Source organism: Sycon ciliatum, chromosome 5 (assembly GCF_964019385.1).
Source record: "Sycon ciliatum chromosome 5, ocSycCili1.1, whole genome shotgun sequence".
NCBI lineage: Eukaryota > Metazoa > Porifera > Calcarea > Leucosolenida > Sycettidae > Sycon > Sycon ciliatum.
The window spans coordinates 24,350,838-24,375,379 of record NC_088647.1 but is presented as its reverse complement, the minus strand read 5'-3'; the positions used below and the strand labels follow the sequence as shown (position 1 = coordinate 24,375,379).

The following is a 24,542-nucleotide window of genomic DNA, read 5'->3' as shown; positions in this document are numbered from 1 at the left end:
CGAAACAGCATCACTCCCATACAAATTTTGTTCTACACAACATAATCCTACATAACATAAACCTCGACATAACACACGCTACGGCGGTCCCCGACGTGCGCACTCTCGATACAACATAAATTCACGTGCACGGTATGATCAAGCGGTAGCTGTAGCTAGGCAGTTTAGGCCAGTTTAGTCCTACATAACGTAAACCTCGGCATAACGCACCCTACGGCGCAGTCCCCGACGTGTACACTCTCGATACAACGTAGATTCACGTGCGCGGCACAATCAAGCTGTAGCCGTAGCTAGCCAGTTTAGTCCTATTGCATTATATTCTGCGGCATTGATGGTATCTGATGTCGATGGTGGTACAGTGTGTATATGTTTGCACGGTTGAACCCGCCTTGTAATACCCTTCATTTTGAGGTGCATCTTGTATTTACACACGGTTTTCTACATAACATAACTCTCGATATAACATAATTTTTGCGTGGTCCCAGAGATTACGTTATATGGAGAGTAGACCTGTACAAGTGGCTGTACTGCGAGCTGCATGCAGCTGATTGCTGAAGCTCGTTTCGCGTTTCGATGTGGTGTGCTCTTTAACTTTTTTCGTTTTTTCTTGGCACAAGAAAGCAGGGACCCTCACTGCACACAGCGTAGATCTACAGCAGGTTTGAGTCGAGTCCAGGACATTCATGATTCCCTAGCCCTTCCTGGCTGTGTTGGTAGAGTTTTTTCAGTTGCTGCAGAGTAACCAAGAAGGTTGTTACGTTCTGATGTTTGTTGCGGGCATTCACTCAGGTCTCTTGAGTTGGACTATTGGGCTAGAGGAAGATGTCTCGTCATGAAGGTGATTGTGTTTGCGCCGAAAAAACTGTCCTTTCTGTTTCCCAATGCTTATCCTGGAGTTTCTTTGGCCCTGTTTTGCGTGCAGGGGTCTCGTGCGATGTGTGCGGCAAGTCTAACTTTCGGGGCAAGCGCTTCAAATGCTTGATTTGCTACGACTACGATCTGTGCAGCAGTTGTTACGATAACAATAGTGCATCCGGCTCGTCCGGTTCTCACTCCATTGACCACCCAGTGCAGTGCATTCTCACGCGGGCTGATCACGGTAGGTGGCTGTCTTGCAGCACGCCTCTGTGGGCGTCCATTAATTTTTATCAAGAAGCGGAGAAGCCATTGGTCCGAAAAATAGAATCAGGCGTGGAAAATTATACATTAATATTTTGCAATGAAATTTCAAATTCTGCGTCTACTATAAAAAGTTTCTACTATAATTTATAATACCAGGAATAACGAGTACATGACTGTACAGTATATACAGGAGTACGGTACATGTACACAGTATACGAGGCAGAACAACAGAGACCGAATCTTTCTCGTGACGCCGGGTTTCGTGTTGAAAAACACTCATCAGACGATGACCGTGTACACAGTAAAATGTAGGTGCTGCTTGTGAGATTACGTGGGTACCGTAAAGTCGCGGGTAGAAGCCGGGCTTATGTGCACGTAAGCCGGCCAGAGCAACAGGCTTGCATGCAAACAGGCTTATACATGTACGCCGCTGACTGTTTCACCACACAGGCTATGCACACCATTTCAACAGTTTTTCTCAACGTTTTTCAGTTCCAGTCAGTGTATACTGAGCACACGAGCAGGTGCCTGTGGATTGAGCGGTGTCTCAAATGCCTCCGCACGCCGCTGGCGTCCACTAGCTGCAGGCCGACCGTCCTTGAAACAGGAGATGTAATCTGCAGACACACCGCGCACCTGGCCACAGCACTTGAAGGAAGTATTGGTGAGCCTTGACAACCATGCCACCCAGGACGGTCTTGGAAACGGCACAAACATTTCTGGCAGCAGTCTACCGTATGTTTTCTGGCCAGTGCAGAGCCACTCGTTGTACTGCTCTTGCAGAGAACCCTTGAAGGGCTTGTTCCAGCTCACGTCTGGACCTTGAATCAGGCCAGTGCAGCCTCCGGGAACCGTTACACAGTCTGCATTCTGCTGTCGCCGTTGCTTTGTCACAGGCTGACTACGGTGGCATCTATACGAATCCCAGATGAGTAGCCGTTTGCCGAATGCGATGGTACCCAACACTCTCTTCAGCCAATCAACGGTGAGGCCAGTGTTGAACCAACCATTGTCCGAGAATGCCACCTGAATGTCACGCCTGGCCATCAGCAGTTTATCATCCGCCGTTTTTCCCTTTCCCTTGAAGATTATGAAGGGTAGTCGCTTGGTGCCGTCAGCTGCAGCAGTGAGGGCCACGGTGACATTCTGTTCCTCAAGGCCTGCCGACGCCAACGACACAGTACGGCTACCAACAACATTCATAGTCCAGTTGCTCACAGCATGAAACCAAACAGCTTTTTCATCCATCGCATACACCCTGCTGGACTGAACCGCCGAGTGAACGGCGAAATACGAGCGGAGATACAACATGAAGTCGATCAGCTTGGGTATTGAATCCTCTGGCACCTTTTCACTCTCATGAGTTTGGATTCGAGTGGCCAGCTGTTGTGGAATGAACAAGTTTTTGCACCAGTCCGAGCTTGCCTCAAAAGGCTCCTCAATCGCCATCTCGGTATGGAGTAACTTGGTTTTTCCCGGATGGATTTGCGAGTCACTCGTCGTCGCTGCTGGCGTTCACCAACAATCCATTCGAAGACTGCGGTTTCCAACTCTGCAAACTTCAAGGATCCACCACCTCCAGGCAACCTTGCCTGCGCGATACGCTTCACCTTTCTCTTGGGCAAGCAAACCAGCTTCAGTTCGCCTCCACCTGCGGACCATGCTCTCGTCAACTTCATGAGTGCGAGCGGCGACAGCATTCGACGAGCTTTTCGCTGACTTTGCTACGGTTAGCTTGAAAGTCAAGCTGTAATTTGTTCGTTTGCCAGAGTTCTCGGCAGGCATGGTGGATCCTGGAAGACAAACTACAAACAGTTCTTGCAAGCTTGACACACTTTGGAGTCAACACGTGGTGCACGTGGAGATCGTGACAAGTGGTTCCATAGAAGCCATGCACCTAGCGGGTACCGTACTCTGGTACATGTACTCGATTGGCATGCACGGCTTCGCACGCGACTCGCTGTGACTTGGCTTGTATGCACGACAGGCTTGGACGCAATAAGCCCGCACGATTTTTCGGCTTCTGTGCGACGCCGGCTTCTACCCGCAACTTTACGGTATGACAAAGATAGCATGTTGCCAGGTAGGGGACTCGCTATTCAGAACAGTGCTTCAGATCACAACCAGAAACTGGCATTCGGTCACACCATTGCAACGAACAATGCCCCGTCCACTCATGCACACACACACGCACACACTTGTACTTGTTGCTCACTGCCAAAACTGGTCACGTGGGTCTTCCCGGGAGAGGGGAGAGAGACTCAAAAGGAATCTTGGACAGATGACTCAATTGGCTATTGAACCCCCCAACGGCCGACGCCCTCTGAAATCCCCAAAACTCTGGGTGGACTTAATGATCCCACTTATGGGCTCACCACACCTCAGTAAGTGGGTGAGGACAAGGTGCAGAAAAAGGATTTGACGGCATCAGGGTATCCGTCCAGGAATCCAACTGCAGTTACCCCTGCCCCAGTGAAGGTAATACTTGCTACTAGTGTGGGTGGCTAAATCAGAGTGGGTCTGATACAAGCTTCACTAGCACATGGACCGCTTCTGGCTAGATTAATTCTTGTATAATCACACACACACACACACACATCCATGCACACACACGTGCGCACAGCCAGCTTCGGACCCTCGCTATGCTCGCTTGTTCTTCATCTAGGCCCTCATACGGACGGTTTATTCGGCTAATCTGGTGCTTAGTCACGTGTCGCATGTGAACACTACATGTATGCGCCCTGGCACGTGACATGCCAATATGCACAGCACACATACACGTCGATACCAACTTAAGCGATGTGGACCCTGGCTGGCGCCAGGCGCTACTACTATTCGTAACATTTGACTCTTCTGTATAGCTACGGGAATAAAAGTGACTGGACCCTGGGTACGCCAGGCGTACTACTCCCCTTACGCCAGGCGTACTGCTCCCCTTTATGACATCCCACACATTTGACGTAGCTTTTTGAACAACAAAAGTTCCGAATCAATTTGATGCGTGTTGCGTCTATTGTCTGCTTTTATCGCATCACAGAAGTCTACTTTGGTGGTGATACGATTAGCTATGAGCGTGCTCAGTGCTTCACGTGTCCGTTGTGCGGCCAAATGGGCTTCACTGAGCGTCGCCTACAGGAACACGTCGTCACTGAGCATGACAACGCCAGCAAGGAAGTGGTACGTGGCAGTGCGTTTGGTTTGCTGGTTTGTTTTCGCACACGTGCAATGCATGTGTGCACTGTTGTTCTGCCTGCACTGGCTACCAAGCACAGTGCCACTCCCTCTCTGTCTCTCTCTATCTCTGGTCATGAAGCATCAGGCGAAACATGCAGCCACACCAGTAGCCAATAAAGAGGCCCCAGCATTGATGGTGGGAGCATAAACAGGACCGCCGGAAGCAGTTTTTGATTGGCCCGGTAGTTTCATGGCCTTGCACACTTTGTTTATGATAAATATATTATAATACATGTACATGTAGTGGGTATACGTGCCCTCAAAAGTAGGAAACATGTGTTGGTGGCCAAAAAGGTTGGCCCGGTGATAACCTGACCAACCAGACCGGTTCCGGCGGGCCTGATAAATAACATACTAGTATCCATTGGCCGTTCACAATCCGAACTGAATACTGTGCCCAGGCTAATGCGAAGACAGGTAGGGAAAGCAAGCTGAGTTTGGAAATTTTTTGTGGTTGTTGATTTACTGGGGCGCTTTCGTCCGGGTGAGTGCAGGAAAGAAGTCGGGTGAAATCCGTGGCAGCTGTAAGGGGTGAGGAGGGGGTGGAGGCATCCGCTTATCTTTGGTTAAAACAATTGACCACCGCCGTGTTAGTTTGTAATTCTCTGGTCTCGCTCTTTGAAGGTACACTTTGACAGGGCTGCGGTCACTACGGTATTGACCGCTCTACCGTAATTCCCCGAATATAAGTCGCACCTTTTTACACTTAACTTCAGGGCCAACAAAGGGGGTGCGACTTATAATCGAGCATGACTTACTACTGAAGTGAATATGTCAAAACGATATGACATGGTCCTGGAAATGGGGGTGCGATTTACAATCGAGTGCGACCTATAATCGGGGAAATCCGGTACTCTGTGCGCCAGGTACCCCTTGAATTCATGAATTGCTAGTATTTAGTTTGCACAAGAGAGAGGGGGAGGGAGGGGGGAAGCTGTGTTGCAACTCCGAGCTTCGCATACTTGAAGTAGTCACGATCATCAGGCAGCATAGTTGTATGATTACATGATGGTCAGGGTGAGATCAAGGATGCTCCTGGTGCACGTCCAAAGGTTGACCGTGGCACCCGAAATACCTTCCGGTGGCCTTGTTTGATGCTTTGAGAGATAGGGCAGGTTAAAGCCTTCGGATGCACCAGTTTGACTAGCATTTCTGTGTCTGGGTGTTTGTGTGCATGTGTGTGTGTGTGTGTCTGGGTATTTGTGTGTGTTTGTGCAGGTATGTCCATTGTGTGCAACCCTTCCAGGTTGGGATCCTAACACGACAACGGACAGCCTGGTAGCACATCTGGCTATGGACCATCGTTCTCGTCAGCAGCAGACGGACAATGCGCATGTATCCTCAGATATTCTGTCTGTGTTTAGGGGGGGGGGGTAGGTGTGGAATTTCTTTGATCCCATCTACGCGCTCACCACACTGCAGCACCATGGTAGGAGGAGAGAAATTTGAAAGCCCACCTGCAAGATCATTTAGCATCTGGCGAATATTGCATGGGTTTTGGAACTTTTGGTACGAGTGCTCAACTTGCCCTCGCCAATGCCACCACCGTCGGGATTCTTGCTACTCTCTCCACTAATTCCTGAGTAGCGCGCACGGAGTCCATGAGATGCATGCAATTAAGGTGGCGTGTCAGGGAAGGTGTGTGTGTGGGGGGGGGGGGGGGGCTTTGCCATAGTGACGTATCAAGCAAAGCCACTGTCAGGTGTGTCTGTCAATTTAAAAAAAGGATGCATTGGAACAGTATCTGAGCATTGTGAAGTTCCTTAACTGATTTGCGTGTGGCGCACAGGAGGGCGAGGGCATGTCGTATCCATCTCACATCCGCCGCATGTTGCAAGCCCGAGCTGCCTCTGGCACATCATCCGCCACCCCTGCCAGCTCACTGGGACGATCGCCGTTCAGCTATGCCTCGCTGAGTCGCTCCCAGCCGCAGGCATTCGGCGGCTCGGAGTCAATTCGCAATGCAGGCAGTGGCGGCGCCTCCTCTGCGGCGTGGGGCGCCTCTCCGCAGTACTCACCCCCGCCGATGGCCTTGGACTCTGCTGTTCCTGTGTCATTACTGCAGCCTAGTCTTGGTAGTGGTGGCGGTGGCACGGGTTCTGGTGGTTCGTCTACACAGGCGGCGCAGGACAATATCAGCCAGGACTTGGTGGACTTCATCACGCAGATGTCACATGGCGAGCAGCCTACGTCGGGTGAGTGCACGCTGTGCTAGAGTGGGTGGTATCGGTCTGTAGGTGCTCGTGTGTATGTTTATTGGTGGTGGTGGCAGTGGCTATCTTCCAGGTGCGTGTTGCTCCTGCTGTTGATGTTTATGCACAATGGCATGGAGCAGCGTGCACTTGAAGGCGTCTGCTTATGCTGGCCTTGACTACTCGGTGTGCTGCTTATCTTGTACACATTGTATGCAAGGCTTGGGGGGGGGGGGGTAATGTCCCCTGTGCTAGGCACCTGCTGTACGAAGGGGCGGATCCAGGAGGGGTTCCACAGAACCCCCGAAATTTCGTAAAATGGCAACCATATGCGCGTCCATGTACATGTATCAGCTATTCAGTTTTGACTACTGGACCCCCCCCCCCCCCTGTAGAGATCGCTGGATCCGCCGCTGGTACATGTACATTATTTGTTTCAACAGTCCCAAACAACAGCCCCAAACAGTTTGACAGTGCGTGAATACCTTCAACGATCAACATGCCTGCTGGATCATTGAAAAGCGGGGCTTAACATACCGTAAAGTCTTGTCTTAAAGCCGCGGCTTCTATGACTTTCTTGGTGAAATTTTGCAGGCTTCTATACAAGACGGGTATTTCTATGTATGTCAACACTAAAACCAGGCTTATGTGATTTGATGGGCCCAAAATTGCGGCTTCTATTCAAGTGCAGCTTTTATTCAAGACTTTACGGTATTCATTTCAGTGACTACTGAATCTTGGCGTTCGACACCGAATTTACCGGGAAAAAATCGTATCCAAACCGTCCACTGATACAGCAGGCATCTTGATCATTGAAGGAGAAACAGCGTGTGCTCTTGTGGTGCCCATCTGGAGGTATCTTCCCGTGTAAACTGCCAAAACTTGGTTCCACCTATTATATCACGGCCATCTTGGTTTTCGATTCGTACAGTACGTTTCTCGTCATGTCCCCATTGCATCTCTATCTGAGAGGCTCTGCTCTGTTTGTTAGCTGTAACTGTATGTGGTGTACACTGTAAAACAGGTCGTTTTCGGTGTAACTTTAATTTTGGTGATTTCGGTAGAGAAACCAGGCACCTGAATTTAAATTACACCTAAAAGCCACTAGAGTATGCACTGTATGTGAAGGGAACGCTGCTCGCCTAATTCTACATTACACCTGCAACCTGGCAGGCCTCTGGCACCGAAATTTTAGTGCACCTAAAATTACATGTTTTACAGTAGTCTGGGGCTGCCGATGTGTACATCAGTAACATGGCTTACTCTATTTTCTTGTACTATTTCCTCCGCTCTATCCGTGCAGCATCCTCTGATGGCCGTTTGCTTGCAAGTATGTTATTGTTGCGTTTGCTAGAACTGCCTGTAGCTGCGATGCTCCCATGTACATGTGCAGTGTAACCCACCGAGTGCGTACTCTGATAAAGTTAGAGTATCTAGTGTGGTATAGCTCTGCTCATGTGAGTATTGAGCACTCTGTTGGACCGTAGGACTCGGCTGTGAGTATTGAGCGCTCTGTTGGACCGTAGGACTCGGCCGTGAGTATTGAGCGCTCTATTGGACCGTAGGACTCGGCTGTGAGTATTGAGCGCTCTATTGGACCGTAGGACTCGGCTGTGAGTATTGAGCACTCTATTGGACCGAGGAATCGGCTCCCGGCACTCTGATAAGACGTACTCTTGCCTGGTATAGACATTTTCCGGAGCACGGGCGTTTAATTCATACTTAAAAGTTTGTTGGGACAAGAAGTACATTGTATACTAAGTGCACTTTCCTGTTCCCCGGGCCGTGGGTGTACGTCGTCTCAGGGCTCTACTGTACATGTGCAAGCAAGAGTACATAACTTGGGGCTTACTCAATCTCCGGACAGCTAGCTGTTTCGACCTTTTTTAGCTCTCCTCAGCGGAGCTCAGAGTCACTGGCCGCACCGATCACAATGAAATCCAGTGTACAACAAAGTGTTTTTTTGTAATCGGCTCAAAGCATGAAAGTCAAAGTGCTCTAGCTGCGAGAAACACAGTGAGCTCTGCACGAGGGCAGGTAGGGTAGCTTTGACACTAACCAGAAAGAGTGTTCGGCCAAGCCAAGGGGAAGGAGCGTAACCTGAGGTTGTGTACTCTTGGTACAAGTGATTGCTTTTCGTTCTTTGAGCCCGCCACATGCGGTGGAGGCAGCCATGGGCTGTGAATAGTACTAGCGCCCTTCCTTGCTCACCTCCTCTTTTGTGTGTGTGTGTGTGTGTGTGTGGTACATGATGTGTGTGTGTGTGTTCCCATGTACATGTACAGTATCGTCCGGCGGCCAGTACGTCTTGCTATCGGGCAACGGCACGGAGGGAGCGCCGACAAGCGCCAGTGAACAGCGGCGTCTTGAGCGCCTTGAGCGGTCCAACGCCAAGCGGTTCTACTCTATGGCCGGTGGTGGTGGTGGCAGCAGCGGTGGTATGTCGCAGGGCAGAGGCGTTCCTTCCTCTCAGCAGTCCGCATCCAGTGGTCTGCAAAGCCAGTGGGAGTGCCTGATGGGCGCTAACGCACCGACCGGAGAGTTCATTCTGGATAGGTGAGTTATGTTATGTTACCTTTATTTTACTTCACCATAGGTACAGGCATTGCGATGGCGAGGTAAAAAGTGAGTGCCACGGTGACTACTGTCAAACTGGAAATTTTCGGTGGAGATTTATTTTCGGTACAGGACATTTTTATGGTGAAAAAGGAGAAGGACGAAATGTTACGAGTTATGACTAACTGTCCACCAACGTAACCAGATCTTATACAGTCACCATAATTTAATTGGCTCACCATCCGAGGAAATTGTTACCTAAACCGAAACGCCGCCTAAAATTCAACAAGCACACAGTGTGCAACATGTATTTTTGGATCTGGAAAACTGGTTTACCGAAATTTTCGCGCTACTGAACCGTTGATTTGGGAAATAGCGAAAATGTTTCGCCAGTGCAGGAACGCTCACGGCCCCGGTGTGTTGCTGACGGCTCTCATCCTGGCCGACTCACTGTCGTGTGCACAGGTGTCTCCCACTGCGAAGGAACATATCCAGCTGTAGTGGACTGAACCTATGTGATCTATTGCCTTCGCATACTGTTACTTTTTCACCCCTGGCAGGGGAACATTTTTGCTCCTATATGACCGCTAATTTTGACACGCCTGGCACTCCAGCAAGCACATCAATCTGCCAGTATAAAGTATATCTGTGTTACTGGTGTCAGAAACCTTCAGAAATAGACGAGCGGTTTGCCTGGCGAAAGGAAGAATTGTTCTGTTCGAACCACAGCAGTACAGCTGGGGGGGGGGGGGGGGGGGAGGAGGAGGCATGATCAGTTTTGGCTTGCGGCTCATGCCTCGTGACCGCCATTACTTGTGCAGTTTGTGTGATGATGGTCGCCAGGAGTAGGACTCTATATATTTGTAGTTGCAGACATGAACTCTCCCTCTCTCTCCAATATACATGTAGGGTTGGTACAGGTGACCCTACCCACACCATACCGTGTGTTGGTATTTAGTTATATATATCCCATAGTCATACGAACGGTTTGTCCCACTCTTCGGCAACCTCTTTTCTGTTGCCTTCATTTGTGTTCTCTGTTGACAGCGCACTCGAAGATGTTTCGGCTCGGCCGGCTGCGCCCGATAATGAAGCGGATCGAGAGCTGCGACAACAACGTGCCAGCTTCAGCCAAGAACTCGTCCTGTCCATGCTCGACGTGACTCTCGATAGCTCTCTTCTTGAGCACCTTGAGCAGCTCAGTTCTGAATCAGAGCAGGAAAGTTGATGTTGGCTCTTTGCTTTCCTAGCTTGTCTATCATGTTGTGCTATTCATTATGCTTGTGTGTTATTCTCATTGCGCCGCTTAGGTTTTATTTTCCTTTCAAATCACCTTAGAGAACATATTGATCGCCATGCTTTATCGTGAGCGTCTCGTACTTCGCCGCACTCACCAGCACGGTCCGCCGTGACCTACTGTGACGTCCGTCCTAACCTGTGCATGGTTAAAACTCTCGACCCCCAGCAGGGCGGAGTCGGAGAGGCGTTGATCTGGCCCCGCTGATCTGCTGTTGCTTTGCCAGTGATAGTAGCACTACACTAACAGCGCAGGCAGCACCGCCAGCTTTCTGATTCGTTCGAATTCTTTCTGTGTCGGAGTTGTGTCAGCACTCTCGAACCATCTCCATTGCTAAACACTGAACAATTCGCGTCCTCGTCTCCATTGAACAGTCCACGTCCCCATTTCCATTGCTAACAATTTGCCTTTTATCCCCTGCCTCTCTGACATTTAGCCCCGCTCCTGTGTGTTTGTTCTGATGTCCTTGTCCGGTTGCAGTATCTCCTACCCACCCTGTAAACAAGTGCAGGTCACTTTCCAACTAGTATGCTTGTGTGTGTGTGTGTGTGTGTGTGTGTGTGTGTGTGTTTAAAAAAATCACCAAACTATCATATTATGCTGCTGTTCTGTGCGTGTGTGTGTGGTCAATGTAAGCTGTTGAATGGTGTAATCCCAGCACAAGTAACAACGTTAGTTGCTATGTCTAACATAGCTGTTCGCTATCATCGCTTCCGCGATGGGCAGGTCTGAGGTGTGTGTGTGTGCGTGTGTGTGCGTGCGTGTGTGTAGCTGCGTGGATGCTGGTGTCTACCACCATGTACCATAGTACAGAAAGTCGCTTTCACTACTCCCTGCGGACCATCTGTCCATCATTCTGCCAGCGCACCAAGACCATGATATTGAAGACAGACGGAAACAATGTCATTCCGTACATGATGTGCGCGGTGAATTCATGACTGAGCATTGCATTGATATCTTTTCAAAACGAAACTCTCCTTGCAAGCTTGCAGCCAGGGAGTCGTTTGGGTACGACTCGCTATTTGTAGTACTACCCATGGCCCTGCTTGTTGCCATAACATTAAAAAAAATTGATATTAAATGGACCACCGGCGACCCCTTAGGGCGCGTTTGGTTGGTACGAACTAGAACAGGATTCACCAGAACAGCGCGTTTGGTTGGGACTGCACCTGTTCTGGGTCGGCCAGAACCAAGGAGTCGTAAAATAAAAAGTATTTTACGATCCCTGGCCAGAACATATTCATTCTGCTTGCTCCAGGCCGAGCATTTTCACTTTTTCACAGTGAAACCTGGTACATGGTGGGAACATCGATTTTGGTCCCAAATGATCACGTGCATACGCTTTTGGGTTGGACTCGTCGTACCGTACACAGTGACCATGGTGACCCGGTACCCATACACATTTTGAAGAAAGCACCATGTACCAGGGAGTCGTAAAATGGTATTTTACGACTCTCTGCCATGTACCAAGTAATAGTTTGGCATATTTTTCACAAAAATGTGCTCTGTTTCTGGAGTACCGTTTGGTTGACATGAGGCTGCGCCATGTTAGGCTTTTCCGGATTATGCGTTTTTTCTTGGTCTAAAATGGAAATGGAAAGTGTTTTGAAAAACCCCTATAAATCAAATTTTTTTCTAAAGAAAATGCAAAAAATTACCCAAAAAGCACAAAAAATGCCACCGTTGCCATGGTAACAAAATGGTGACAGCTAGTCGCGTGACATTTGGCACCATGGTGATCATTCATGGTGATCGTGAAGTACCTATCGCATGCAGGGAGTCGTAAAATACCGGTATTTTACGACTCTCTGGCCCAAAGTGGGTCAAAATGGACAAAATGCATTTTGACCCCCAAAATGCAAAAATATGCAAACACATAATCCGGAAAGGCCTACGCCATGTGCACCAGCTGTTCGATCCTGTTCTAGATCGTACCAACCAAACGCACCCTAAGCAGAAATAATTATAAAAGCTTCGAAACTTTTATTAATTTTCTGCGTGTTCCAGACCGTCTCATCTCTCTGCTCATGAGCTCAGCACCGTCCTTCTACGCTAACACAGCAGTAAAAAAGTCGTCCATCATTCGATCAGCAGTGCAGTATGTCCACTGAAGTGGAGTGCAGTGGTTGTGGATGTGGATCGTCCGCGACAACTCTAAAGTTTGTTTCGTGTCTGCACGCACTGTGTGCGTCGTGCCTGCAGAACAGCTTGGGATTTGATGGCAGCATAACATGTCCGCAATGTTTGTCCGCTACGCCATTGCCTGTTGGCGTTGAGCCATTGCGATCGCTACCAAACGTCATCCGAGCAAGCAATGCGGTGAGCATGGTGAGCGCAGCGGCTGCACCACAGGGATCGAGTGTCTTACCACCAATACAATGTTCGTGTGATGAGTGCTGGGATGAAACAGCTGCTACAGTAATTTGCGAGGTTTGTGACGTGAACTTTTGTGAGTGTCATGGTACTGCTCACGTGAGATCGAAATCAGGAAAAGGCCACACCGTCAACATGATCAACCCACTGTCTAAATCTTTAGGAGAGACTGAGTCAGCTAGCAGCAGCAGCAGCAGCAGCAGCAGCAGCAGCAGTGGCAGCAACAGTGGCAGAGTGGTCCAGCATAGATGTGCTCTACACACGAGCCAAGCGCTGAAGCAGTTTTGCTTTGATTGCAATCTGCTGTTGTGTACGCAGTGCATACATACTGGAGCACACAGACAAGATGAACACAAGGTGATGGATATTCCCTGTGCTGCACTAAACACCCGTGACACACTTTCCACAAAGCTGAGCAGTTGCACCGCAAACTGTGATGGTGTTGTCAAAAGTGCCATAGAAGCTGTGGAAAAGAACATTCGAATGGTACACAGTCAAACAGAGTATGCTTCAGAGAGGGTAGCTGATTTCTTCAAGCCACTTATGGAGGCTGTGAAGAAACGAGAGGACTCTCTCCTAAATGAGCTGGATCAACTGAGGTTGAAGAAACTGGAACCTCTTGAGAAGCAACTGCATCAACTTCAGGATTGTGTGTCGAAAGGAGAGAGTGCTGCATTCATATTGCAGTCTTTTGAGGACGATGTTGAGCTTCTGCGTGTGTGGTCCTGGGTGGATGCAGCTATCAGCAAAACCATGAAAGCTGCTGAAGACGAGAGAGAGCCATGCGTCACCAGTGGCATCGTGTTTGGCACGACGGACACTTCGTCACTACTCAATGACATCAGCAAGGCGGGGACAGTGCTGGACGTTGCTGATGGTACATTGAAGTGCCCCAAACAAGCCTGTGTCAATGACCATTTGCGCATCTCTATTGAGCTACCAGCGAGTGCGGTCTCCAGCACAATAAAGCAAGAACAACTGGACAGCCTTGGACTGGAAATATCAATATCCGGCCTCTATGACAACACACGCATCGTGTGTACGCGGCTTGAACTTGCTTCTGGACGAATACAGACTGAACGTATTAGATTGGCAGCTGGTCGCTACAACATCTCAGCCAAGATTGGCTGCGGCCGTCTGAATGGTTGTCCTCTGGAGCTCGAGGTGTGGATTCCATATTATGATTATGATTCCGATTCCGATTAGTGAAATCCTACTCGCTGCCTGTTCATCCAGTAGTCCAAACCTGGACCCAGGCTTTCCCACTGTACAAGGCACAGTGTTTTTGGTTGGAATGGCCATAATGCTGGTAGCCTTCCGAGTCACACCGGAGCAGCCCTTGGTCAATGCTGGTAAACTGATGACATGATTCATCTCACAGTTGATCGTGATTGTCACACTCTCACTGGTACACAGGAGAGAATGGGCGACATGGAAGCAATCCTGAAATCACGAGTAACCTGTACTGGATTGTTGCACTCCTCAACAAAAGACGACAAAATCAGTTTGTTTCGATATGTTCGAGGACATGTGCATTATGATTAGGGCTGAGTCGGGTAGCATTTTCTTCGGGTATGGGGTCCGGGTAGTTTTCCACGGGTAGCACGGGTACCCGATCGGGTAATGTTTCTATGGTAAGACCGCAATGCACCCCGGCCCCTTCCCTTACACACTGGGTAGACATGCGGAGTATAACGTGAATTATTTGTACACGTGCACTGTACATGATGTCATCTGCCACTTCGGGTTTTCGGGTACTATTCGCACGGTCCCCGTCTAGCGGAGGTCCTCACGGGTACCCGACTACCCGTGCACGCCACTAATTATGATGATGATAATTTTGACTGATTTGCCAATGCTGAACTAGAATAATATTACCGATTATAATTCCCCACTTTCCTTTCAGACAATCTTGCAGTTGAGTGAGCTGACTAGACCCTTTTTGCGCATTATTACTGAAGTATGATTTTTTAGTATCATTATTATTATTAAAAGGAGAAAGGGAAAAGGACATATGGAAACGAGTTAAGAGTAACTCTCCACCACTGTAACTAGATACTATATACAGTCAGAAAGTGCAACAACTAGGCACAAAACTGACAGAGTACTGAGACATTATTATTATTTTTTTTTTTTGGAAGGATTGGGAGACTTCAAATTCAAAGGATCAGTCAGGGAAGAGAACTGCCTGAAACGAGAAGAAAAAACGCCAGACCCACCAGGACTCAAACCCGGGACCTTGCTTGTCATGAGCAATGCTCTAACCAGTGCTCATGACAAGCAAGGTCCCGGGTTTGAGTCCTGGTGGGTCTGGTGTTTTTTTTTCTTCTCTTTTCAGGCTTCCCTGACTGATCCTTTGAATTATTATTATTATTTTTATTACCCAATGCTGTAGACGAATATGGTGGTAAAGACACACCTGGCAATACGGCGGTAAACACACGCCCCTGCCCACACACGCTCTCTAAGCTGCAAAGTTCTGGCACAGAGCTCTCCTTCTCACCACCACCACCACCACCACCATCAGTTCGCGCCTGGCGCCTAGTCGATGCATGGTATCCGACATAGCAGGCTGGTACATCAAGCAGCGCATGGCACATAGAAGATGACACAGCAACGGCATAGCTCGATTGCGTACTGTACTGTAGACATCACAATAATTTTGATAGGGCAATCCCCACAGGCCTTTAAGGCCTTCTTACAGGGTACCCTAGTGCATGATGCAAGGGCGTCGGAAGCGGTACAACTGGTACGGCTCGAGCCGTAGAGTAGAACCCGGGTTAGGGATCCACCTAACTCTGCGAGCTGCGCGGACATAGCTGGACTCAGTTGTACAGGGATGGGCAAAAAGATGTGCAAAATGACTTTTTGTGAGTAGATGGACCCCGGAAAAATAGTTTGGAGCGAAAAAAATTACGGCTTCCTCGGAAACCGACGCGACGGGGGGACCTCCCTTGGACTGGAAATTAAATCCCGGTATAAGGATCACCCGCACAATGTACGTGCCAAGTGCCCCCCCCCCCCCCCCCCGGGCTCCGATCCCTAATCCGGTGTGACCCTTAAAATAGTGGAAAAAAGAAAATATCTTGTAGCAGACTCCATCCACCCTGGCAATAATAATCACAATGATCTCATCTAAACTCATAGTCAAAAATATGCTAGAGAGTGGAACAGTGATGTTAGCGGATCTAAATCGTTGTTGCCATTTTAATTAGGGCTGAAACAATCATCCATTTAGCCCAATCGATTACTCTTTATCATGACGATCGATTATTCGATTATAATCTTTAAAGGGGAAGTATACCCTAAAATCAAATTTTCACCAGTTGTAGTCTTCGGGGTGCTGAGTCGAATGGTCTTGGTCCGAGGAAGCTGCGACGCTCCCTTCCTACTTGAATCCCAATCGAACTCGCGCACTTCCACCGAAACTGGGTGACTGCGCCCTACTAGATGGGGATTTGTATGCAAAATGTCACTAAAAGCGCCATTTCGTTCTTATAAAAGCACGGATGACCGCGATTGGCCCATATGTTGTAGTCTTTTGGACGCTGAGTCGACTGGTTTTGGTCCGAAAAGGCTGCGATGCAGCGTTCCTCCTTTATTCCCAATCGAACATGGTTGAAGAAGCGGTCACGTGCTCCTGGGTGCCCAAATCACCTGGTCACCGCGCCAGCAGGCGACAACTTTCACACCAAGGTTCAACTCGAGTTCAACTCGAGTGACAGGACTGCACCCAAAAAAGGTCAAACAGGCTAGTAAGTTGTACCCTGCAGGCACGGTGACCAGGCGACTGGTGTACGCACGAGCACGTGACCGCTTCTTCAACCATGTTCGATTGGGAATAAAGGAGGAACGCTGCATCGCAGCCTTTTCGGACCAAAACCAGTCGACTCAGCGTCCAAAAGACTACAACATATGGGCCAATCGCGGTCATCCGTGCTTTTATAAGAACGAAATGGCGCTTTTAGTGACATTTTGCATACAAATCCCCATCTAGTAGGGCGCAGTCACCCAGTTTCGGTGGAAGTGCGCGAGTTCGATTGGGATTCAAGTAGGAAGGGAGCGTCTCAGCTTCCTCGGACCAAGACCATTCGACTCAGCACCCCGAAGACTACAACTGGTGAAAATTTGATTTTAGGGTATACTTCCCCTTTAAGAGGCCGCACCTGGAATATGTACACATGTACGTGGAATGGCCAAGAGTGGAAATATGTACACAATTTTGCACAAAAATGCTATGTGGCATGATTGTTCACTTAGTAGATCTACTGTGTACTATACTATATTCTGCGCTGTATGCACTGCGTGTATGGAACTAAAAATTTAAAAAAACGCAAAATAATCGTAATCGGTAATCTAAACGATTGCTCGATCGTTAGAGTTATCAAACGAGTACTCGATCATTCGGTATAATCGTTTCAACCCTAATTTGAGTTCAGTCCGTCCATTCATGGTTCTTTATTAGACTAGGCGAGACCACACGGCACTTGAAGACACCGGCACAAGTAAGTTGTTGCTGCCACGTGCCCGCACATTGACAGTCAGCGCGCCACACTGCAGCAAATGCCTCTCAAGTCTGCGGCGGAGTAGCCGCAGGACTTCTCGCAGCCACCGCCGGACCAGAACAATTATCAAATGTAGAGATGGTGGATGTGTGGAATTAGCTGCAGGGTGGCATCTTCATTGCACGACTGATAGCAACTGCCGTATCTTTCGCTCCAGAGCCCAGTTGCCACGGCCACCTGGAACCAGCAGCTTGGCGGCGATGTGCACACAAAACCAAGATGGCATTGTTTGGCTGAAAGCGTTCCATTCGGAATGGCACGACGATATTATCCTGCTACAGTGTACTGCCTTCTCCATATCGGGACCAGAGCACAGTCACAGTTGTTGGCATCAATAGAGGCCAATCAATAAAGGCCAATCATTCCAGACACGTCGCCAGTGAAGCCGTTATCCTGAATGGAGTTGAGCCGCTTCTGGTACTCATCGGGCAGGCCGCAGTCCGCCGACCCGTCGCGGATCACGCGCAGGTAGTGCGGCGACGGAACGCCTTTCCTCTGCTCCGCAGTATACTCGACCATGGCGTAGGAGACACAGTCCCGGCAGCCACCACCATCACCGCCTCCGTCGCTGCCCGACATCTCCGCCTGCACCGGGTAACGCCGGTAGATGCCCGTGTGTAGGCTCTCTTGCCTGTGCCAACCCAAAGGAAATACACGTACCCGCGCACATGAGACTTGGTAATCCATGTAAGGCAAGTACACGTATTTTACATGATGATGTAAGGCAAGTACTACATGTAAGGCAAATATTATATGTAAGGCAAGTATTACATGTAAGGCAAGTATTACATGTACAGAACTGGCCAGAAAAATCCAGTCAGTGCTGCACATGGTACTAGTAGTCGACTACGATGCATGCAGCATTGGCCGGATGTTTTTGGCGAGTACTATATTGGTAGTAACACTCCACTTGCACAGCGCAACCAGCCACACGATTGTGTTTGAAAGAAGCACAACTAGGTATCTGCGGATGCTTCCCGGAAACCAGGACATCGCCGTGCCCGACAATGTACTGATGGCAAGTGCAGTGCATAGCGGCCGTATCTCACAAGCAGGCGCTCGGCAAGGGATGAAACCGTCGTTGACCGCAGGCCCACCGGAACCGGTCCGGTTGGTCATAACGTAATTACCGGATCAACCTTTTGGCCGCCAAGATGTGTGTAGGGGGGGGGGGGGGGGGGGGAGGGGGTTAGATACTACAGTATTCACTTCGTCTTGGGGGGGGGGGGGGGGGCAATTTACTTTCTCTGGTTGGGTATACAGTGAAACCTGTCCAAGACGACCGCTCAAGGGACCTTCAAAATGTGGTCTCTGTTACCAGGTGGTCTCCTTATCCAGGGTCATTTGACTGGAGATAGCATCCCTTGGTCCTGGTTTCAGTGGTCTTTTAGGACAGGTGGTCGCCTTCTCCGAGTGGTCGCCGTGAGAGGTTTTACTGTACTGGCCCAGTGATCTCTTTATGAGAGAGTGTGTGTGGGGGGGGGGGCTGGATTACTGTACCCTGTTGCAGGGTTCATGAACAGGCGCGTGCCCCGTATGGGTTCCTGGGTGCCCGGAACCCCCTTTTTTCGCTCAAAATGCAGGATTTTGCTTCATTTTTTGAAAATTTTCCCGGGGAGCCCCCCCCCCCCCGAAGGGCACCGGCGCACGCACCTGATGAATACAGGATTTGGGCTCCTTGAGACTATGACTGTCTATGATCTGGATCATGGTGGTGGAGGAGCGTGTGGCTGTCATGTTATGTGTTAAGACATTGTGTTGGATTAGCCAGGGACGAACAGTGCATGTTGTGGACAACTCACCACCACCAAGCTAAAAGGCCTCGAGGCCAGTGCTATGCTACAGTCCATTCACAAAAGGATGGGCCCTGGCTCTGGCGAGCTCCCGTATTAGGCGATTTTTCAAGATGTTATCGTACACAGTGCAGTGCTGCGAAATTTGAAATTTGAAAAAGGGTCCAAAAAGGGTACCTGAACTGGGGTTCGAACCGTACAATGCACTGTTGTAGGCAGGGTCAAACGGCCTGGATTTTGATGGGTTTTCCCAATTCAGTGCTCTTGGGGCAAAACCTGGCCGAAATCTTATTCTTGCTATGGCTTGCTTTTTGGACAAATAGACTTCAGAAACACAATTGGAAAAGGATTACCTGGTACACTGTACATAGGGGATTCCAGAAAAATTCTAACCATCTTTTCCTGAATGGACTGTAGTATCACAGACAGTACACGTGCAAAGGGCCTGTAGGTGAAACCCCCCCCCCCCCTGGTACTCTTGGTGAAACCAAGATTGCCGGCGCGTACCCCTCTGGCCTCAAACCAAAGAAACAGTGGCTTGTCAACTGAGAACTGCTCTATTCAATAAAAATACCGTAAAGTCCGGAGCAAACGCCCACCCCATTTTTGCAAGATCTGCTGGCCTGTACACACTGACCCCATGCACTGTCACCCCTACTGTACGAAAGTGCATCTCACACCGTAGCGGGAAGAGCACTTTGCTACGGTAAACTATGTCCACTTTACTGGTTTCAAAATCTCTTTGGGCACTAGCCACGAGCTAGCTCGTAGTGATTTTATAATGATGGTTGTTTTATTTCGCAAATCCGAGCTGGTTTTCTTCCGAATAACAAAGTAGCGAAGAACAGAGTATTGAAGGAACCAAATACACTTTCTACAGTGTTTCAAGCCAACATCTAGAGATCACACAACGCCCAAAGGCAAGTGTTTTTCTCGGGCACTTCGGAGTTTTCAACAAGTTAGCAGTGACTTTGTAGATGTAGCTTCTGTGACATACCCAGTTCGACTTGCAACTGCCATATTGGTACCAGTCAAGTCGTTGAATGACGCTTCATCAGAACAATTACTGTTCCTGACAGCGCGACATCGTGGCACTGCACAAATTTCTACGGCATTACTCGTACCACATGGAGAACGAACTACCACAAAGAGGACACATTTATCGAATGAAAGGAAATCTCGACAAGTTATTTCTTTGCGGGAAGATAATGACAATCGCTTTTGCACAGAGTCCTGGTAGGACATAGGCAGTTTGTAGGCATTACAGTCGTTCTCGTACGCATTCGACCTTCATGCCAGTTGTTTACAACTATATTGACCTGAAAAAAGAGAGGTTCTGCACAACGAAAATTCGAACGAAGTTTCGCGACAGGCCTTGCGAAAATGTGTACGAATTTTCGCACGAACTTTGTGTTCTGCACATTTTCGTAGTTTGCACGCGCCAAGTGCACGTACGACATGACCCAATCTCACGAAAGTTCATTTCGCGTTCCCTGCAAGTTTCGCGTCCAAAGTTGCGAAAGTTCGTGCGAAGTTTCTCACTTCGTGACGTAGAGCGAAAGTTCCTACGCATTTTCGTTTTGCAGAACCTCTCTAAAGACGAAAATAGTATGGACTCGCTGGGGTGGGCGTTTGCTGCGAAGTGGGCGTTTGCTCCGGACTTTACGGTATAAGCGGCTGAATGGAGGAGCGGTTCAAGGTCAGTTGATAAGCCATCCTTTCTACGACTAGAACTTGATCATGATCAGGGAGTAGTATACTACTCCCTGATCATGATACATTGTACTATTGCCCACATGATAACATGGTAGACCTACATCATGGTCCTTACTTGTCCAGATTGGCCATCTCGGTCTGCTCGATTTCCCACACAGCACCCCACACGTGATCGCCCTCCTTCGGCGTTATGGTGGCAACGGCACCCTGCCAGCGGCCCGACGGGCCCGTCTGTAGATCCCAGAAGCACAGAGAGTGGTTGTCCAGGCGTGCACAGCCAAACAGCTTGGCGGACGGACAGCTCTTTCTCAGCCGCCTCGCCATGAGATTGGATCCATACGCGAAATACAAAAATGTTGCCATTTCGTCCGCGACGGACTCCGACTCGACTATACTGCAGTTCTCACGGCAAACTGACTTCGGAGCTCCGTTCGTGCGAAGAACACTCTATATTGTCGTACTGAGACCTAGGAAAGTACTACAAATCGTCAAACGACTTCCTCAAGGATAACACTGAGGTTTAGCAAACTGTGAAGTAAAAGCCAGTTGGCAAGAGACAACTAATCGGACTACTAGTATAATACTAGTCGACTCTGCAGATATCTGTCCGGGCTTCAGACTCAGAGTTCAAAAGATGATTTTTTGTGCAAGATGATTGTTCAGCCGGGCCCCGGCCGGCCGGCCCATGCTAGCTAACAGTAGCAGCAGGACCAGCAGTACAATGATTATTAGCTCTTGACAGCTAGCTGTGTGATGCATGCTGTGCATGTGCTAGACAGCAATTAGGGCTAGTTATAACTTATGATGATGATGATGATGATGATGAATGCGTCAGGCGCTGTATTGTACACATCTAGAAAATGTGCGAACTGTCATTTTTCTATCCGAATTTTTTTCTGTATCAAAGCCTCTTGTACGGGTGGCTCATACATCAAGTAGCCGTGTGCAATGCCACTCTGTTGAACACAGTAAGCAAAATCGAGTCACTAAAACCCTATTTGCCAGATACAAGCTGTTGAGACTGATAGCAGCTGTATGATCTGATATGGATGGCGGTTCCACACTGACCAGCACATGTACACGCGCACAGGCAGAAGAACACACAAGTAATACACCTAACGTTACTTCGAAGTACACCGCGTACATCATGTAAATACAAGCGTATATACAAGCATCACTCCTTTTCTCCACAAGCGGCAGTCCTGGGCCACTCCAGCTGGTCAGAGTGCAATAATTTCTGCAGCAGGCTTGACTTGGAAAGCTAATCACAACTGCCATGGCTGCAACATGAGTATTACCAGCGCTTTTACAGTGCTACTTGTATTATAATATTGTCAATCCATTGTGGTGCATGGCACTCGTTTTTAACAACCGAGTTTATGTCATTAGTTGCATATCCAACGCCAGCAGAAAAAAGAGGGGGTGGGGGCAAATTACCACGGTTCAACACTAGACATATTGAACGGCGTTATGCCATGCCAGGCACGCACACAAAACGCCCGCGCGAACGCGCATGCTGGCAAGGTACGTTCGGGCCTGATTGGAAATTTTTATTTTCATTGCTATCAGGTTCGGCCTCATTTTCTCTGTGCTGCGCTGATGAGTTCAAAAAGAACGAAACAGCATGCTGTCCGCAGATTGAGTATATATATATATATATATATATACATGTACATGAAGATTGCCTAATTTTGCATACGTAATAAAATTGTATATGTATACACACATGTGCGTGCACATATAGATAAACTCAACGGCATACGCATGAGTGTGTGCCAGTAGGGCCACATGCCAATTATCGGATTAGTCTGTGAAAGTTGCACGGCACGACAAACTTTCGGACAGTCTAAAGATATGACACAATGAATGTGGAATACCCTCCAGTGTGTAAGACCATTTCATATCTATTTCGCAGCGTTTGTGATTTTCGGAGCGTCCCTGTTGATAATTGATGTCCTCACTTCAATGGTTGATGACACAGTCACAAATCATCAAATTCACCTCCAATGCCATCCAATCTGCGTTCCGCGATACATGTACAGTGAACGGTGTTGAGGAAAGCCATGCAGCAATAAAACAGTCGAGACTCACAAGCAGAGGATACAATTCAACAGCGTATTGAAGTACGAATTGTTCTAAACAATTTTCAAGACACAATTACAAAATTTGAAGTGCGTCTTGAAACGTGTTTGAAGTGCTTCGATGTATTTACCTTCGATCTCCCTGAATCGATCCATCCACAGTTACCTGGCGAATTTGCCAGTCAGTGCGGGAGATGATCGAGCAAGTTATAATATTTGAAGGTCCCGAGATGTCAGTGGCACTGGCAGGAAATCTACACAAGCGTGTTCTGAAATAATTTTCTAATACTCAGGCATGATTCAAGAGCGGACTTTGATTTCTCCCTTCTTATGGTACGAGCACCAGTCGACATTGCATTCTTGGAAAATCTTCTGCTAGTGCTGCCTTCCCCTTTCATAGAAAGAACGAGTGAAGAGGGACACTAGCAGCAGGTTCTAGCTAGGTCGCCAGAATTGCAGAAAAGCGAGAAGATGTTTCCTACAACGTTGCGCAAATCATCGCTACCGAAAAATTTACTGAAAATCTACACCAGGCCTTGCGAAAATGTGTACGAACTTTGTGTTCTGCACATTTTCGTAGTTTGCACGCGCCAAGCGCACGTATACGTACATGACCCAATCTCACGAAACTAATTACTTCCTAGATCTCGATCTACGAAAGTTCGTTTCGCGTTTTCCTGCAGGTAACAGTTTCGCGTCCAAAATTGCGAAAGTTCGTGCGAAGTTTCTCACTTCGTGACGTGGAGCGAAAGTTCGTACACATTTTCGTTTTGCAGAACCTCTCTAATTTTTAAAATTATTTTGTAGATCGCTATAAAAAGTACATTGTCATTGAAGCAAGAACACATTATGTGCACAGTGCTGTAGACCTGGTAGACTACTTTTGTTCTGGTCTTGGATGTTTGTGAAAAGTTGCTGTACCTTGTAGTGTTCGGTTGTCATTCATTGTGGCCAGCGGATTGCTTTGCTTCGTGGCAGTGAACCTCTGTACTGTTATCAATCTTCTGAAGGGTCGGTCAGTTGGCCAAGGCAACATACTAGAGCGGAGGGCTAACTCAGTCGTCCAGGAGCATTATTTTTTTGCAGTTTCATTCTCAATAATTTATTGCAATGTTTATGGATATAGAGTACGGCTCTTGGCTCAAAGTCGCCCAGGATGCTGGTCTGCTGAGCTTGGCCGCGATATCACTGAATTGTGCACTGAAAGGCGCAGGCTTATGGCAGCTGGCCTTCGCCATTCTGGCGTTGGCGACTCTTGTGGCTAGTTTCTCGTCAATATTCCATGGCGTCAAGTGGCTGAAAGCGTTGAGCGTACTACTCCAGTGCTTTGCGACATGTCTGGTGCCGCTGCTGTTTTTATTTGCGACGCTTGGCACCATCCCTGGTATCCACGTGTCGCAACAGAAGGAGAAGTCGTTCCTCTTCAATCTGTGCATGTCGCTACCTGTGTATGCGTTTCTGCGCCATGCGCAGCCCGTCCGTAAGCTGTGCATCATCGAAACCCTGCTCATGGCGGCGGTGGCATTGTGCGCACTGGCTGCCCACTTTGTGCCGGCCGCGGGACTCACTGCTGCCGAGGCAGGCAACAGGCTCGACGACGCCAATCGTCTGCT

At 48.7% G+C, this 24,542-nt stretch overlaps 2 protein-coding genes across 3 annotated transcripts; one reads left to right on the top strand and one right to left on the bottom strand.

Annotated features, from left to right (window-relative positions):
* Nucleotides 1–592: 592 nt before the first annotated feature.
* On the top strand, nt 593–10,959 carry LOC135818117 (E3 ubiquitin-protein ligase KCMF1-like). Of its 2 annotated transcripts, XM_065331442.1 has the most exons (8): nt 593–838; nt 923–1,099; nt 4,160–4,299; nt 5,575–5,691; nt 6,146–6,551; nt 7,852–7,878; nt 8,834–9,104; nt 10,152–10,959. In XM_065331442.1, exons 1-8 carry the CDS (start codon nt 823–825, stop codon nt 10,330–10,332), a joined length of 1,335 nt encoding a protein of 444 aa, XP_065187514.1. In that variant the 5' UTR covers nt 593–822; the 3' UTR covers nt 10,333–10,959. The 2 variants fall into 2 exon arrangements, with proteins under 2 accessions (XP_065187514.1, XP_065187515.1); XM_065331443.1 differs by lacking the exon at nt 7,852–7,878.
* Nucleotides 10,960–16,893: 5,934 nt separating this feature from the next.
* Nucleotides 16,894–21,546, bottom strand: LOC135818116 (gamma-glutamylcyclotransferase-like). The gene is made up of 2 exons (XM_065331441.1): nt 20,964–21,546; nt 16,894–17,970 (listed from the first exon to the last, which is right to left on the bottom strand). The coding sequence occupies exons 1-2, from the start codon at nt 21,209–21,211 to the stop codon at nt 17,685–17,687; spliced, it is 534 nt and encodes a 177-aa protein (XP_065187513.1). The 5' UTR covers nt 21,212–21,546; the 3' UTR covers nt 16,894–17,684.
* Nucleotides 21,547–24,542: the final 2,996 nt, after the last annotated feature.

Bases quoted from the DNA above. Each gene is read 5' to 3' on its own strand.
- LOC135818117 (XM_065331442.1), top strand. The intron at 1,100-4,159 runs GTAGGTGGCTGT...ATCGCATCACAG, and splicing joins TCTCACGCGGGCTGATCACG to AAGTCTACTTTGGTGGTGAT. The intron at 9,105-10,151 runs GTGAGTTATGTT...CTCTGTTGACAG, and splicing joins GGAGAGTTCATTCTGGATAG to CGCACTCGAAGATGTTTCGG.
- LOC135818116 (XM_065331441.1), bottom strand. From the start codon at position 21,211: ATGGCAACATTTTTGTATTTCGCGTATGGATCCAATCTCATGGCGAGG. The intron at 17,971-20,963 runs GTAAGGACCATG...GGGTTGGCACAG, and splicing joins GAGATGGCCAATCTGGACAA to GCAAGAGAGCCTACACACGG.